Here is an 18,983-nt window from a genome sequence, read left to right on the forward strand (position 1 = left end):
TGTCAAATCCAGAGCGAAAACAAATCAGTCAGAAAACCACAACCCAACTGTCAGAATCCTGAAAGTTCAGCACGACTCGAGTGTTTCACAACACACTGGCTGACACTGCAACATGTGTTTCTTGTCAGTCACTGTGGCAGCTTAGAGGAACAATAGACAATCGCCTGTTGAGCCAACAAAGTTCAAACTCAGACATTGCTTAAATCTCAATTACAGTCATGCTCGTAAAACCCCAAACCGGCTCATAAACACCTTCTGTCACTCACTCACTCACACACACACACACACACACACACACACACACACACACAAAGGAACTGTACCAGTCAACAGGTCCAGTGCCACTCTGTACTGCAGCTCTACTGTATGTCCGCTGCCTGGATCTGCTCAGTGTTGGCCTGTCCTCCATGTAGCCCTGTCAGCCTGTCAGCTAAGCCCAGCGGACTGTACCAAACCAGCCCACGGGGGGTTTCTGTTAATTGTACAGCTGGCTCCTCTGAGGTGATAGACAGCCTCGGCTCTATTCTTCCTTCTTTCGAGACTCTCCAATTGCATCAAGGGGTGTTGATGCTCCGCTCACCCATTGTGTCAAGTGTGGAAGAAGCCCTCTTTCTTGCTCCTTCTCACCCTCCCTCTCTCTCTCTCCAGCCAGGAGGCAGAGTATGAGAGTAACTGGCTCGCAGCAATAAGGAGAGTGACAGCTCGAGCTGACACACTGACACCACCATGATTTCACCGGGGAGCGAGAGGCATGGAGGGCTGGAAAGAGAAATCTGTCCCCAGGGAGTCATCAGTCCGGGCCTCTTTCACTCTCCTTCGAATGGGGCCAACTGGTTTAACACACATACACACCGGCTGCTTGCGAGGATCAGATTCAATGCGGCCTGTGCCGAGTGTTAAGACGGTATAGGAAAAAGTCATTCCAGAGAGGGAAATGAATGCACGGATCAAATGTCTGAAAATCTGGTGAAGTATCAATTTGCATGTAGCCTTTTCTCTTCTTAAATCTTCACCGGCATTACAGAAGCAGCCGATGCGTCTACGTGCGTGTGTGTGTGTGTGTGTGTGTGCGCGAGTGTCAAGTGCCGTCTCATTACCCCCTCGCTCAGGTTTCACTGCAGTCGGATTAGCGGGACACCCGCGGCAGAAACGGAGCTGTTAATGGCCGTCTCTCCTCTCCTCACCACTCCACTCGTACTTTCGTTCCCACTAGCCAGGAAATGCTGTGTGGTCTGTTGATGTGGTGGTAAACATACCCATCGCTCACAGAAAGGGAAGCAGGGAGATGTAACCAGGCCCAAGTTCTCACCCTCTTCTCTCTGCTCGCAGCACTTCTTTTTCAGGAAAACCTCAGTGCAGCCACATCAACATGCTTTTCAAAATAACACCACAAATTAGCTGAGAGCTGTTGGCAAGCTTCACGGCGATGAGCTACGGCTGTGGGACCGCAATACTTGGCGCGGGAGGGTTAGTGTTGGGGAGGATGGTTGGGATTTGAGCTGTTTATTTGAACTGCGCCGTCGTCCAAACAGTCAGCTGCCTCTCTGCTCCCTCGTCAAGCCTCAGAGCTTAAGCTAGGATTGTGTTGTCGGTGGGGGAGAGAACAACTTGATATCCCCCTTTGGGCAACGGCCGCCCTGAGCTTGGGTTACTTCAGGGGAACAATGCGGCCTCTGTCCGCAGCGAAGACATGGGCTCAGACAGGCTCGCTAGTGTCAGGCATGGCCAGGGGATTCATACATCACAACACCACACTGCACACTAACTGAGCGTGGGGTTTAGAGGAAAAAGCTTCCAAACACGGCTTCCCAGCTTTGCCTCTAAATGGCCCAGCAGAGCCCCCCGTCTCAGCGCACTGAGAGCTAAACCAGACGTGCAGCCCAAACCGCCGTAACGGCCCGTTTGCTCTTGGCTTGAAAGGCCTGAAAAAGCAATCCCTTCTGGGATTTTTGGTTTTTGTACAACAGTGTTTACAGTAAAACCTGACACGTGGAATAAAGAGGGGATGCTGGAACCCCGAAATCAAGCCGGCCTCCCTCCAGGAGCGGCTTAATCTGTAACAGATGGTGACAGTCCGATGGACGTGGATGGGTTTGGGCAGCCTTCTAAGAAACAGTGGCCAAAAGCCAGAGATGATGAACCGAGGAATGGAGATAAAATGGAATGCTTTGTTTATATCAAATGCACATGCTTTCAAATTTCCTTGCCAGGATACATATATAACGTTACACAAGCGTGCACATCACCTGCCACAAATTAACCATGTCTTCTCCAGCCACTCTACTCAGAGGTCACAATAAGCCTTTTTCACAGCAGACATGTTGACTTGTCATAGTACGAAAAACACAGGTGTTACTCATAGGGCTGGGACGAAGTATTGCGATTCTGTATCACGATTTATTCTGGTTTTTGTAAACTTTTTTTATCACTAAACCATGGGAAAAAATTTAATCATAAACTTCTAGGGACTGTTACTTTGGAAAACCCAAAAATAATAGACAAATAAAAGACATTTCCCTCACAAATTAGTTGCATTTCTTTTTTCATTTATATCGAACATGTAATGTTTTATACTTCTGGTGAATATAATCCAATCAATCTTATTTATATATATGTATTTTGTATATACAGTTCCCTTTGTTAACACCTTATTTTGAAAACCGGACATGGTCACACATGTATAGTTCCGCTAACTTCGCCAAGTCCGTCGCTAGCTCTCCCGTTAGCTCCGTTCTCTTTATGCAGCTCCGTCGGGGCCGTTTGAATGCATTTAACATAAATATCAGTATATGGGTGCTCTACAGTTGTAGCGTCGGACGATTTGACCACGGAGATGCAGGTGACGGCTGGCTTGACAGCACGTTACCGCAGTACTATAACGTTTCCTGTCCATGACAGAGTTAGCATGCAGATTTAGCCATGATGTCTAGCTCTGCTTTTCCTGGCAATGTGCTACTTTACTGTTATGTGTAGTGTTTAACATGTTGGGTTTAAAATGTGAGGGTGCAGGTCATATCAATGTGAACCCCTCCGCTGTTTTCTGCTTTCTCGTTTCGGCTCACTGCGGTTTGTTTTTCGGTAACTTCCCTCTACCTCTGCATAGACTCAAATGAAGCAAATATATCAATTCTGGCAAAAAATTGATTTCAAAATAAAAAAAAAAAAACGCAATACATAGGTGAATCGTTTTTTCTCCCACCCCTAGTTACTAATAACTGCTCAGTTTAATTCAAGTGTCCCAGTGAGAGGCAACATGCACAATACCAGGACCCCCAAATCAAAGCAGCTAAATGGAATTCAGCCATCATTAATTCCATTAGTTACACCTGTGCTTTTCCTACTGTGACAAGTCAAAATGTCTTCTGTTAAAAAGGCCGGTCTATCTTGAGGTCAATCCCAACACCAGGGGGCGATGTTGCACTAAAGGTCCGACAGCCCTGTCACAACTTCCCAGCGCTGCCTGGTAGCAGCCAGTAGCCTGTGGAAATGGGCTGAGACAAATGAAAGCCAGGCGATGTGTGTGCAGAGCAGAAACACATGCAAGGGATCTGAAAACCGCTGCTAACAAACCCGGATCCTGCTCTATAGTCCTCTCTAATCTGCCCCGCGGCTCATCAGGGCTTTATTTCTGCCCTGCATATTTATGAGACTCGGAGAGGGTGAGAGGGGAAAGAAAAAAAGATAACCTCTTCTCTTGTGGGAGCAATTAAAGCCTTGCTATCATCAATCCTGCTCAGAGTCCTCATGCTCTGTCTCTCCCTCAGCTTTTTGTGTCTCTTAAAGGCTGTTTACACTTTCGCTTCCACAGTGCTGACCCTCGTCTGGTACTGAGGGAGTGGAGAGGGACCTTCTCCCCTTCTCACAACCTCTCGCCTTTAAAAACTCACTTTTTCAGTGCTTGTGCTCATACATTTGGTTATCTGGAGTGCCTACCAACCCACAAACTGTCAAATAAGACAACCAGGTTTGGCTCCGCTTCCTATGTCACATGACAGCTCATTAGAATATACCGCCCAAAGCTTGAAAACTACCTTTGCACAGGTGTGTCATATTTTTCTAGCAAGCCAATCAGAGCAGGCTTTTTAAGGAGGGGGTCTTCAAGAGAAAAATATTTTTTGAGCATTAAAGCACGTAAACATGTTCTAGTAGAAACCCAAAATACAAGTATGAACCTGAAAATGAGCATAATAGGTCCCCTTTAAGAAAAAAAACACCACAGCTGTAAGACAGAAGTAGACGTGTTGAACCACAAAGTATGACTCTAAGGCAACATCCACACTAATACATTTTAAAACGTATAACTTTTGCTACGTTTATGCCTAGCATCCACACTACTCCGCTGTTTTCGAGCCCCTAAACAGAGACGATTTGAAAACGCTGCTGACCCTGTTTGAGTTTTAAAACTCAGGGTTGCGTTTCAATATGGACGGACAGGAACGGAGACCTTTGAAAACGATGACGCAGACACCCACGTTCGCTTCTTGATTGGGTTTTATCAGTCATGACATGTCCTTCCCTGATTCGTCACGCCCCATCATGCGAACCTTTTTCGACCACCGGTGGTTAATTTCAACATGGATGACGAGTTACAAGCGTTGCTGACCTTGTTGTCTTTGCTAGCAGCTGTTGTGCAGTTAAATTCAGCATTTTATAATGCTACTACTGAGCAGTGCCTACATGCGCACGAGGCAAGTTATTATTCCAGCGCTTTGCATCAATTCCCGTATCCAGCACTGCTTCCCGTTTATACCGGCACGCGCATGCCCAGTGTACGTGAAAGGTCATGTGATATGCGTTTTCAGGCGTGGTAGTATGAACGGAGGTTAATTCTGAAACAGCCCTAAAGCGCTCGTCTGGGTGGAGACAGCTTTTGTTTTAAATCCCTGTTTTAAACACATTCTTTAATGCCTAACAGTTAAACATCTTTAGTACGGGTGGCCTTCTGGCATTGTTTTATCCGATAAACACACCATGACCATATAATCCAGAGTGGCTGGTTCTATAAACTTTGGCTCGACATTCATTCGTAATTTTTTTTCTTTTTTCAAAGAGAGGCCAAATCCTGCTTCATGCTGCTCAGAGCAACACCAACACCTCTGGGGTGAACCGTTTCACAGTTACATCTTATCCGCTGTGTTAATCCCATCTCCTTTCTTAGTGCATGTGTCTGCGAAAGCTGCTATGCTGCATTTTCTGGGACACGGGCCCTCAAGTTATTCACCAGGACCAAAATCTGCTTGCTACAATGACGCCATGAGACGGCGGCGGTTACTTAAAAAAACAGGGAGATTTGGAGAGGCGGCAAGGTGGAAACGGCCGCAGGGGGAAGACCTTGGGAAGGGAAAAGACAGAGATAGAAGAGTGGATCATTCCACACCAGCAGCACTCCTGCTGTTAAGCACGCACACATGTGCTCACACACTAATATGCACATACACCTCTAATCCACCATGAGGCCTCATTAAGGCGCTCTGCTCTCTCTGCCTCTTTGGCAATGTCACCTCTACCGCTGGGACCAAAGACTGACAGGGGCATAATTGGCCCGAACACACCAACAGTGCGCTGGGACTGGCTGGGTCTTGATAAGTGGTTTGTGTACGTGTGTGTGTGTGTCTGTGTGTGGTGTTTTTGACCCTGTTAATGCTGTAAAGTTGGCAGGAGAGTGGCTGATGTCACATTGGATCAGTGGATGCTGGTGATGGTGATGGGGGGGAGGACCTCTCCTGGGAAGAGGAGACTGGTGCTTTCAACACCTCCATCCACTTCCACTAGTCTGTAGCATCTCCATCGTCAACACACGTCAAGGACTCGGTGACAATAAAAGGCCCAAAAAGGCAAGATGCTTGCTTTCAAAAAGACTGGGGTTATGTATTTATCAAGACTCAAACTGCAGCTTTTGCCACAACCCACAACGCAAATTTGTTTTAACGCAACTAATTTCTTTAACGCATTAAAGGAACTTGCGATTTTTAGGTTGTAGCGGGCTCAGTCTTAAAGCTAGAGTGAAAATACTGGCATCATATGAAACAAGAAAAACTAAGGAATCCATTGTCATGATAAAAAATGTGCGATTAACTATGGACAATCATGCGATTAATCACGATTAAATATTTTAATCGACTGACAGCCCTAATAAAAATGTCTTTAGTAGAAGCTAAAAACACAGTTTTTTTTAAATCTACAAAGACAATGAGAGCTTGTGTCTTTCTCATTATAATCCTCAATATTGTCTTAGGAACAGGGCAGATAACTGAATAAACTGAGCATGCTTACATAAATCCTTCTACTTTACCTAGACCAACAAAAACTAGGCCACAGAGCGTTGCCTCAGAGACTTGAGGGAAACAGACATGTACAGTATACAGTTGCTCGCCATTCAACCCTGTCCGGCTGCTAAACCGCCACATATCTCAGTGTGGCAGACACAAGGGGGGCCAGCAGGAAAACGAAGGCCTTTCACTTTGATCTCTGGAGTGCAGCCCATTTAAATGTTTGTGTTTGAGATGTAGACCTTTAATTTTGGCCTGATGGGTTCCAGGCTCTTTGGGTTTAGCGTGGCATGTCGGATATCGGCGTGTTTACACAGTCTCCCTGCAGCTCTCCTGGTGCTGAAATAAGTGCATTAAGATGGATGGATTTACTTAGTCTCTAACCTCGGGACTCGGGGAACAAACTCTGAATGACCTCTTTGTGCTGCTGGAGTGGATGGCGGGAGACCGGCCCACACTGCTGGATGTGTGTGTGTGTTTGTGTGCATTCACAACATCTCCTTAAAAACGGATCCTCAACCAACAAACTTCTGTTGGGCGCCAACTAGACCCCGTGGTCTCACATTCAGAAAAATATCTATCAGGATGCATAGTGGTCTCTTTCTTGACTTCAAACCTGACTGACAAATCTCTTCTCGTCACAGGATCACTTAGTAGAGTCTATTTGTTAGGTTGAAACTAAGAAGTAGGGATGGGTATTGTTAGGAGTTTATTGATACTACTACTCTTTTCGATACTCCTTATCGGTTCGGTTCTTTATCGATACTCTTATCGGTTCTTTTTCATTACTTAATAATTGCTTTTTAATATATTATTTTAAAAGAAGAATAAATTCAGGACAGGATTAGAATTGCTTGTTGAACAGATGTATTGATAAAGTATTGGATTTTTACTCACGACGATTTTATTTCACTTAGTTACAGTAACGAGCGTAGTTGTTGTAGTTATCTTCACTTCACTTGGTTTACTTCACTGTCTCCACCACGCGCTGCAGTGTGACAATAAATTACACCAAAACGTTCGAAAACGTTCCAAAAAGTACAGATAAAAGAACCGATAACGTCAATACTCCAGTAATATTTTAGCACAGGTGCCCGTTTAATAACAGGTTTCGGTACCCATCCCTACTAAGAAGTCTAGAGGACCAACCCTTTGCAGCTCAGACCAGGACTAACGTGACCAACATACTTAAATGTGCTGATTTTGAAATGTGTACAGTTGGAGGTGTCGCCATATTTCTCCGCCTGCAGACAGACACAGTAAATGTGAGCTGCAGACGTGGGGGACTGGGCCATTGTTTGCGACAGCGCGGCAGTAAATCAGCCGGCGCTATCCTTGATTTGTTAACCTTTGTGTGGCTGTGTCAGCAGATGAGGCATGGCCGGAGCGGCCCCTTTCATGGTGAGGTGAAATACAGCCTCTCTCTCTGTAGTCACAGCCGTGGGGAGGAAGAAGGGGGCCGGCCTTCCCTCTGTGAGCTGTGCAGCACAGGATATTGAGCTTCCTTTAGATGCATTAGATGCTCCTAGCGGGGGACGGGTAACCAACAGAAGCAAAGACCACTGGGGAAACGCCTTCAGGGATGTATCATTCAGACTGGAACCCTTCAGATCCCCGTCTTAATTCTCAAAACATGCACGGTTATTAAATATCAAAAGAGCACTTTGATTTGAATTAAGCTTCCGTTTGAGCCAAAACAGCCTCGCTTTATTCCAGCAGTTATGTCTGGACGGAGGGGGGCGCCGACCTCTCTGTGACCTCCCAGCCCCTGGCAGTGAAAAAGAGACCGTCCTTGACTTCACCGGTTCATCCGAACGCACCAAAGGCCAATGATAGCCGGGTCATCTTTCCACTGCGCATCAGGTCAAGTTCCACAGTCGGCCCTGATTCCTTGACACACAAACCCACACAGACGGCAGAGGTCAGCACGAGGGCAGCGTGGAGAGCCCGGGGCCGTAAACCAACACTGGTGCTGTGAAAGGCCAACCTTCTCTTTCCAGTCCGCTGAGTGAGTTAGGGAGCTGCGCCGGGTGATTTGTGGCGTGATTGCCGCTCTCTATATCACTTGAGATTATAGCAGGTGGCGGCCCACAGCCTGGAAGTACACACAGCTCCATCACCAGTCCACCTCTCAGGAAACAGAGAGAGAAAAACAAGCCCTCAGCTGCCTCCCACACAGCAGTAATACGCTCACAGGCAATTCTGCTGCCAGCACAGCTCTCTATGACAATCCAGGGAGCTCTTCAGCTCTGATATCTGCCACAAAAGTTCACCTCCGCTTTTCTCTCTCCACTATTTTTTTAAACAATGCCATCAGCGCCGCAAATTACACCTTCCACATCGCACATTACTCTCTCCCCCCGGTGACAGACGCACTCAAGCCCGACGCACTTCACCAGCGGCGCTCTTCACGCTGGCGTCAGCCCCGGGTCTCGCTGTAGCACCGCTTCATTTTCACATTAACTCCAGTAAAGCATGGTGGAATCAGTGTTGTGCTGACGGGGGGGGGGGGGCATGGGGATGGGGGGTGAGAATCACTACACTGTGCACTTCAATTCACCCCCACACTGAACTCGGTCTCACATCGTAGACACAGCTGCAGGAGATGTCTCATGAGGGACTCGCTCCCCTAATATATCCACAAAATGAAAATCTCAAAGTGCTCAGGAAGTCATTTCTAATTGTGAGATTGGTTTAACTGTGGCTGTTATAATGTGTATGCAGGTGATAGGCAATTAAAAACGCTTTAAGATTGTAGTATTTCTAGCAAAACATCTTTTCTATCTTTTTTTTAAATAGATTACACACACCACACTCAACAGTTCACTGATGAGAACATTTTCAAAGCTACTCCTGATAAATGGCACTGCGGCGCTTTTTAAATGTCATCCAGCATTATCCTAATCTCGCTGCCGGGCTTAACGCTCAACAAACAATGCACAGTTAGCTTTAGTCTCTGCTCTCCGATGATTTAGCGGAGTCTCCGGGACGGCTCGCGGATTGACAATATCATAAAGGATGGGAATGTAACCGGGTGACAAGATATCGCCGCCCTGGGACACAGCTTTAATCATTTGATGGATCTGTCTGCAGGCCTTTGTGGCGACACGCTGTGCTGGTTTGTCATCATCAGTATCTGTGCAACACAGCACTTCAATCCACTCCCTGGACAGCAGTCGCAGCCTTAATAAGGCTTGGTTACCGATTTCCACCCACAGCGCCTTGGAAACAGCTTAGAAAAGTTGTTTATTTCACTGGTGGCAAATAGACTCCACCGCCATCTTTCTGACTGGTGCTTACTCTCCCGCAGAGCAAATGAATCAGGTTAGCTGGCTGACACCTGCGGGCACATCGACGGGCGCGATAATTAGAGCTAACATTTAATGACTCTTAGTTAATGAAATCCATTCCTGGGTAAACTGAACCCAGAGTGAGCAGGGAGGAGGGAGAAAAACAGTGAGAGAGCAAGCGGAGAGTGACGGCGACTTTAAGCTCTGCATTAGACAACTATGCGCAGTCGACGTCGACGGGCCCCGAGGTGACGCTGACAGAAGAGGGGAAGAAAACAAATCAACGCCTGATGACACAAAAGCCACATTCTCATCAGTTGGATTCCCTTTTCTAAAATGCGGTGTAGGCCTCGGGCAGAAAGAGAAAAAAAGGAACATTATGGCTTTTGAGGGAGCATGAAAAATACACTGTAATTATTGAGAGGTGAGAAGGCTGTGAGATTAAAAGATGAGGGACCAGCACTAAGTCTTCAAAGAGACCCGAGGTCGCCCTGGGCTGATTTCCAGTCTTGCTGCAGAGAATAAAAGCCAACAGTCAGTCATTAGCAACGCTGCACATCAGCAGCTGAATTACAATGGCCTCCTCAGTGCTCTGATGGTTTAAGAGATATTCATGTGTCTTACTTTTGTCTCAATCGATCACAATGTTATTAAAGAGGACTTATTATGCTTTTGTGCTCCTTTCCTTTAGTGTGTTATATACTTTTTTGTGCATGTAAAAGGTCTGCAATGTTACAAAGCCAAAAGTCCACGCCAAAGGGAGAAACACTGCTCCTGAACTGCCTGAAACACCTTGCTTCAAGTCCCGCCTTTTCTTCTGTAACGTGGTGATGTCACCAAGTAACACATTTGCATAACACCTAACCAGAGGCTTGTTTGGCACGGCCACAAACAAAGCTAGTTAGAGCGGAGCGGAGTCCGAAGAGTTTGGTTCGGTTGACCAATCACAACAGAGCAGACCAGCTGACCAATCAGAGCAGACTGGGCTTTTTTTTTCTTCCAACATTTGATATTTGGCTTTTTTCGGAATCGTGAGTAAAACTGCATCTTTCACCACTTGCAAAACTAATGACTACTGCGTGCAAGTTGCTCTGCTGCATCAAGGTTATAGTTTTACTAGCAGCCACAACTATTACTTCCTTGCAGAACTCGATATCATAAAAAAGGCGTTGCTTTGTTCGGGAGCTGGTTTCTCATGCTGAACCCTACAACTCAATGAGCACTTGATATGTATCAACATGAAAGCGCCCGCACAGTCAAACAAATGGAGTCTGTCTGCACCTGCCTCTTGGCAAATATTGACACTCGTCGTCCCACAAACGAGCCTCCCTCGCCATATTTGTCGGAGCTGGTGCTTGCTCTGGGGTTTGGTTGCATTAGAGCAACGGTAATCCCCTCCAACAAAAAAAAACTAACTCGACTCTTTTAATCTCAACACCACCGACACCCTCCATAAAAATACCAGTGGTGCTGGCTCTCCCTGCACCTGGATTCTTTTACTGGCCTTTTGCAACAGGGGCAGGCATTAGCATATGGCAGGAGAGGAGGAGGGGACGGAGATGGTCAAAGGGGAGAAAAGAAGGGGTATTTAAATGGGAAAAGGAGCCAAGAGAGTGGACTATCATGCAGCAGAGAGAAAGCGTATTTTGTGTACTGTTTCCCCAGTCAGGTCCTTTCATAGCGGGGCAGAGAGGGGGGCCCTCTGTTGATTTAGGCTGCACAAAGGGAGCCTTAATCCTTTCAAGGGAACCAAATCAGTCCACAGAGGAGCACGTTCAAAAGGAAACCTCCCTGTCAAGCATGGCCATTGAGCCCCAGCAATGGACGCCACAAATCAAGCCCTGGAGGGAATCAAAGGCCAGAATGTGGGAAATGTGTTTGCGGCGGAAAGTGCAGGGCTACGAGGAAGAGGGGGGGGGAGTGTTCGAGACGAGGACCTATCATCAGCTATCGGCCCAAATCCTGCCACAGCCCTGAAGGGGTCACAACCTTCGTCTCGGAGCCTCCCTCCTGCCCTGCATGGTAACTCCCCCCCATTACAAAGGAATGTCCATTCACGCAGGGGCACCTCCATTATCCCCCAGCCGGAGAAAATGGGGTTGCTTTTAACAGCAAATTAGTGACTTGATAATGAGGTCACATGTGGTGTTGGCACACTGAGGCCATAAACAGATCCCTCTCCTGCCCTTACTCCATTCCCTGCAGCATTAGTGCATCCTCCTCCTCTTCCTCCTCTGGCTGCTGTACAAGCCCAAGTGTCACCAAAAGCGCACACTGACTCACGTCACATGTTACGTACATATGTAACAGCTTACATAACCTTTTAAGTTTGCACATTCTAATGATTCCATCTGATGAAATAGATTTTCATCTCACGTCTCGGCGTGGAGACAGCTATCCAGCTGTCTCCACGCCGAGATGTGACCTGTGCACCTTGGGTAAATTGGATCAGTTTTACGGATGCGATGCGTTATTGCTGTTGCATTATCTCGAACGACCGTACACCAATATGACAATCGCCGCACTGGGACAATGCATTCCAATTTCAACAGGGTAATAACACCAGAGGAATGGCAGTACACCTGCACCATCACAACACACATCACAACCATTTCAGCAACGGTAGAAAAGACAAGATGTCTGTACCTTTAACTGCAGCTGTGCTGAAGAATTTCTCTGAGTTGGCATCAGAGACCTGGAAGAGAGGAGAGTGGAATTAGAAAAATATCACAGTAAAATATCATTTTACACTAAAAAACGTCCAAACCCGCTCCTGGATAGGATTTCTGGACACGGTGCAGACTGCTGACTGAGAGGATATTATTGGGTTATGATACATAATTATTATGCTTAAGTCACCAAACTGTCATTTTAAAAGTGAAATATAATCCTGAATTCACCTCAGATTTATGATATGAATCTCTGATAATTTGTACTTGCGCTCAATTTTAATCTTCAAGGTCAAATGTAATCCATTTAAGCCAAAACATATCCAGTGTTCACATCCTGTCGTGCCCAAAAAATTATGTCCAGAATTATTTTGGTAACCTGAGCATCACGATCAGAACCAACACTGGACCTCAGGACTGAAACAAAACAAGTGGCTCTTCACATACACGCCACTTGGTGGCACTGTTGCTCCGTGACAACACAGCTCCATCCCTTCTGCACAGCACCACCACCACCAGCAGCACAGTGTTAGAATAAAAATGTGCAGCAATGGGATTTAAACCCGAATAATAAAAAGGCTTATACGAGTCACAGATTAATTATATTCCACGACATTTAGGTGAAAGATTATTATTAATATTAGAAAGTAACTACAGGTTGCAAGGACAGGAGAGGAAGAGGACAACACCCGCTATGAGCTGCACACATGGGGAGAAGACTGACAGGCAGCTTTCTCTGAATAACATGCATTTCTGATAATTGGCTTTATGGATTTCTTCACCTCAGATTTATTTCATGCAAAATTCTGAACAACAAAATATGATGTTTGACAGCAGTGTTGTATTTTCTTGTGATATAATAAATGACAGATAATATTCCAGTGACAGCTAAGTCTTTTATCCAGATGTCTGTTATTATTATTAAGGCTGCAGGGAAAAAATATTTTTTTTAAAATCAAAATCAAAAATGGACAACTAAATAAATGCTTTGTTTTGCAGATTTAAAACCAGCCATTCACTCACTAATGCAACACTGACAGGATGTAAACAATACAATCTGCAGAATAAAATGACAGCATGAAAATGGTTACCATTATTAAAAAAAACTAAATGCCACTATTGCGCACGATCACGCACACAATGAGATGTAAAGATTGTGAAGCAGCTCGGAGCCTCGCAGCGTGCATACCTTTGATGTGGCAAAGAAGGCAAAGAAGTCAGGATATTACTTTCTCTGGTCTGGTAAATATATGGCCTCGTTTCACATTCTGCTTCTCAAATAATATAATCCACACAAGAGGCGGTGAAGTCTATACTCCGTTTAAATTGAGGACAGCCATGCGGAGACCTTTCCAAGAAAAAAAAGAAGAAGAAGAAAAAAAAAAAAATCCAAAGCCGTTCATACAAAGCTACTGCGCCTTTTGGACAAAGGGAACCATGTGTGTCTCGCCACGGAGAGCTGAGGCAACAGCACTGAGGCGACGAGAGAGAGAGAGAGAAAAATCCCTTGATCCACCTTTTCCTTGCTTCTTTTTCTTCCTCGGGACACAATTTTTTATTCTCCTGTCGGAAATATCCGTGAGAGGTAACCAACAGGATCCGGTGATGGTTTGTGTGTGTCGGTGCGCAAAGAGAGAGAGATGATGCGTCCGATGGAGCAAACCAATCCAACAAAGCGCACGGCCGGTTCCTCTCTGTGGAGACGGAGACACGGAGCCGGATCACACGAACTTCACACGCTGTAAGCCCGCTGTGTCTTCAGCTGCAAAGCCTGTCTGCCGTGCTCCAAGAGCCTCTCCCCATCCGCTACCAAGACACCAGACAAACTCCCATTCATCCAGCGACTGACTGACTGACTGACTGACTGACTGGCTGAGTGCTGCTGCTGCCTTCACGGTCGGGTCCTCCCACTTCCTGATTTCCTTTCCAGGCGGACTTGGATTCAACCTCCAGTCGTGCTCCTTCAGGAGACAAACACACTCATGCTTTTTTTGGGGGGGGCTTCTGGAAAAGCTTGGAGCTCGATTTGCAGAGGCGCACATCCGTTTAACTTGTGCGTAAAAGGCGCGCAAAAGGAGTAGCAGCAGCAGCGCACCAGAGCTAGATAAGGTGGCAGAGAGAGAGAGAGAGAGAGAGAGAGAGAGAGAAAGAGAATGGAGGGAGAGGGAGAGAGAGAGACAGAGAGAGAGAGACAGAGCGAGAGAATGGAGGGAGGGAGGGGAGAGAGAGAGAGGGGGAGAATGGAGAGAGAGAGAGAGAGAAAGAGAGAGAGATGGAGAGAGAGAGAGAGAGAGAGAGAGAGAAGAGAATGGAGGGAGGGAGGGGAGAGAGAGAGAGAGAGAAAGAGAGAGAGAGATGGAGAGAGAGAGAGAGAGAGAAGAAGAGAATGAAGGGAGGGAGAGGGAACGACAGAAAGGGAGAAAGACAGAGAGAAAGAGAGAGAGACACAGAGAGAGGGGAGAGTGAGTGAGAGAGAGAGAGAAAGAAAGAAAGACAGAAAGAGAGAGAGAGCGAAAGAATGAAAGACAGAAAGAGGGAGAAGGAGAGGAGAGAGAGAAGGAGAAGAAGAGAATGGAGAGAGAGAGAGAGAGAGAGAGGGAGAAGAAGAGAATGGAGGGAGGGGAGAGCGGAGGCAGAAAGATATTCTTTCTTTCTTTCCCTCTGTGCTGAGTGAGAGATGATGTCAGCCCCTAATGAATTCCCCAGTAGGGTGCTGCTACCGTGAGGGGAGGAAAAACAAAACGCTCCTTTATGAGCAGCATGCACCTCCTCGCAGCCCACAGGCTGGTTCTTCCTGTTGGATCCACTCCCACTCCGCTGGCCTGAAGGGAGGTCAGCTGCTAATATAAAAAAGCACGTTGGGTCATTCAGCCTTCAATTTGAGCTCTCACATGGCCCACCCTGGCAGACCGGAAAGCTTCCACCGCTGAACGCTGCTGCGGACATAAATCACGACTACCACGTTTATAATTTTGTTATATCTTCACCAAGCCCTGCGGGGATGTTTTTTTCTCTTAGTTTGCCACCCAGGGTCACAAACAAACAGCCTTGCCGGAGCTGGCAGAGCCCAGCGTCTAGGGACCACCTCCTAGCTGTTTCCCAGTACTGATGCCATAGAGTGTGTATTTAAAAAGGGATCACACAGATTTAAGGTGGGACACTATCCTGTTAAGATTCACACTGCAGGCTTGAAAGTAACATTTACTCGAGAAGCAACATCCTTCTTTGCCTCGATCCGTCACGTTGGGCGAATCCCTGATCCAATGCTTGACATTCCTGGAAAAAAAAACTCCTGATAGCACCAACCCCTTAGCATCCGATAGCTTGTCTAATGAGCATTAACCCACTGTCTGGGAGGTCAATGGATGTACAATAGAGTCACACTGCAAAGTCTTTCCCTGCCAGTTCAGCCTAAGCAACCACAGAGCAGAAAACAGACTTAGCTCATAGCCCAGATGCTAATCCGTCCCTCGGTAACAGAGGGGCCGAGGGTGCGTTCGTTGGCTGGCTGGGATCGGCCATACAAACATGAAGTCATGGGAAACGGGATATACAGTTGCCTCAGATTCAGAGTGGTGAAAACAAATCCTCACACATCAACACAACAGCACTTTGCTCCAAACTGCAGTCAGATGCTCCGGCTGGTTAAACTGACAAGTTTGCATTTAGCAGGAAAATGATTCATCCATATCAAGTTACGATGGGCTTGGCGTAGCTGTTCACGGACACACTGCTGACGTACAGAATGAACTAGAATTACAGCCTGGTGGTTGTATGCCTCCCGCCAACCAGTCAAGTTGTAGATTATATATCCATGTCTCTCCAAAATGTCATCACTTCATCATTTTATCCTGTCAGACATTTGTGTGAAATTGTCACAATAGAGTGCTACAGGAGTCCTAAAACCCGGAAATTATTTAGCATTTTAGCACTTACGGTTCGTTTGTCTCAAAGTCAATGGCTTTTTCAAATGTGTGTTAAGTTAGATGCCTGAAATAAGGTCTGTGGTTAACACAAGCTGTAGAGATTTTAACGTTTTGTTCTACGATATAAAATACGTCAATAAATATCCCACTCATGAATTTTGAAGCTTTTATTTGTCTTTAAAAAAGCGGTTGCTAACAAGTGGCTAAATGATACCACAAAATGTCATCATGGCAAAACGTCCGCCTTTACAGCCTCGTGTATACTCACGTTCATGCGACTGTCGTTTATAGCCTAATGTTAGCTTTTCAATTGTGGTCATACAAATCATAAAAGTGGTGTTCATTCATAGATTTTATCATAGTATCATAAACGTTTATTTTCTGCAATAATCCAAAACCCAATGGAAAAATCTCATTGGCTTTTTGTCGAGGGAACCGGGGCGATGCTAACTTCCTGGTTGGCCTACAAAAATACGTCATCCCTGCAGCACTCTATTAGCATGTGAATACTTGACTTATGGCTGAAACCCTGTTTTGTGAGGTCACAGTGACCTTGACCTTTGAGCACCAATGTCTATTCAGGTTTGTGCCAGATTTGAAGAAATTCCCTACAGGCGTTCCTGAGATATCGCGTCAGGACGGATGGACGGAAAACACAAAAACATAATGCCTCCGGCAAAAATGTGAAGTACCATCAGAGGGTTGGGGGGGATGATGGGGGGGATTAGCCTCAGGTGGCCAGTTAAAGTCCAGCCACTTGGTTCAGTTACAGAGGATAAAGGCTGTGGTCACAAAGGGCCTGGGAGAAAGAGCAGCCTGCATGACCGTGTGTTCATCAAGTTCATCTGCTATGCACCCTTGTATGTTTCACAGATGTATGTGTAGCGGTGCACAGAATGATGTCCCACAGGCTCAGTCTGGTGCTACACATTTATTTAAGATGTCCTGCAAAATGTAAAATAATGCTTCAGGTTGACAATCGCTACACAGTGCATTCTGCTTCTCTCTTGTACACAGAGATTCTCATTATCTCACTTATTCACCATAACAGTAACAAAATGCCAGATATGCACAAAATCAAAGATTACACCATCTCTAAACTCTTTAGAGGGTCATATATCGAAATACTTCCTGTTCAGATAAACTTAGCTCAGCAGCGTAACACCATATTTCTTAATAAACAGTAAACAACAACATAAACAATAGTCATAGCAAAAGGCTAATATGAGCAATGAGAGGGCTCCCTAACACGAGGGCTCATTGTCAAAGCTCCCCGCGCCCCGCGCTACTACTAATGTTACCATGGCGACTGTAACCCTCGTATTAGCTGCTGGCTAACTGGCTAAATTGAAGCAGCAAAACAGACGCTAACACACGCTAAACATTCACTGAATTGAAAACAGTGTCACAGAAGTACAGTGTAAACATTACCCTAACACATAATTGCTAACTAACATCACCAGCTTACCTGCAAAATGTAAAATAATGCTTTAGGTTGACATCGCTACACAGGGTATTCTGCTTCTCTCTTGTACACAGAGATTCTCATGATCTCACGTATTCACGCGAGACTTCGCTGTGACGCTCCCGTTACATACACGGCTTCTGTAGCGACAATGCCACCTACTGGCGATCTACTGGCACAACACCCTAATAATCACTAACACTGTACCCTAAATTATAACCACATTGAACTCTTTCTTCTTATAAACACATATGAAACATGACAAACTCTCTTCACTTGCATTACACCCAAGAAATGGTTCTCTTTTATAACCTACACATGACTGATTATGCCACATATGCATTGTGCATTGAGCAACTTAAACTAATGAAGTAATTATCCCTCGGGCTTACTGTTGCTCATAGGCTGTAGGAAAACATCTTTGGTAACTACAGTGACATTATGTAGTTGTGCTGTGCCACGGTTCATGCAAACAGAAACGCAGTAAATCACGTCTAAAATTAGTTGCAAATGTACCAACCCTGGTTACATGTAATTAGATCACAGGGATTCTTACTTTTGAAGCGGTAATTGTGACGAAACATCAAGCGCGTACCGTGGTTTGGCTTCAAAAGCGTGACATGGCTGGCTCCAAGATATGTATTTATACGACTGCCACCGACAGAAAATGGCTACAAGTCGTTTTCACTGGTGGCTACGAGCGAGCCGCTGTTCTCCATTGTAAATGGCCATTATCAGATTTGAGAGCGACCGCAAGTCTGTGATTACAGCCCCGCTGCCAAACAATCGGCGTCCGGATCTCTCACTGCACATTATTTTTAATTCAAATGAAACAACGCCAGAAAAGAACACATAAAAAATGAGAATCCTGCACAGTTACACGTGGAAAACACATCATCTGTGCGAGAGAATGAAGCACTGAGATCAAACACAATGCCGTGAAGTATGCTATGTATCTCAGTAATTGCTGTCTGGGCACGTAAGTTCTGTCTATAGACCATCAGCTTCACACTGACATTTTGTCATCTTTTATTCCTTTTTTTGGACGCTGATTCTCCACTTCAAAGAAACCAGAGGCATGTTTGTCTCTCCCCCCACAACTGTGGTTTAATTTTACAGGAACTCTCTCCTAGATTACAATCACAGGGGACCGGCTCGCCTTTATGAGCCTCCCTGCCATTATGCCAGATCTACCCTCGTTTAAAATATTACTGATAAGTGTAACATGAGTGCTGGCAATGTAATATGTTAAAAGCTCTTATTGCGTTTGTCTGTTGACTCAGAGCCCTGTCTTTGCTTTACAAGGGGCTAAAAAAAGTCTCATGATTCAAGCTAGGGTGGGATGCAGAGGCCAGGAAATGAAA

General features: G+C 45.8%; 1 protein-coding gene across 9 annotated transcripts in view; it reads right to left on the reverse strand.

Moving 5' to 3' along the window:
* auts2a (activator of transcription and developmental regulator AUTS2 a) overlaps positions 1-18,983 on the reverse strand; it is a 507,388-nt gene that overhangs the window by 27,660 nt on the left and 460,745 nt on the right. For all 9 annotated transcript variants that reach the window (XM_074611210.1, XM_074611212.1, XM_074611211.1 and 6 more), the window contains one exon: positions 12,206-12,254. In XM_074611210.1, the coding sequence (XP_074467311.1) occupies positions 12,206-12,254 (49 nt within the window). The remainder of the gene's footprint in view (positions 1-12,205; positions 12,255-18,983) is intronic.

This window comes from Sebastes fasciatus, chromosome 16 (genome assembly GCF_043250625.1).
Source record: "Sebastes fasciatus isolate fSebFas1 chromosome 16, fSebFas1.pri, whole genome shotgun sequence".
Taxonomy (NCBI): Eukaryota; Metazoa; Chordata; class Actinopteri; order Perciformes; family Sebastidae; genus Sebastes; species Sebastes fasciatus.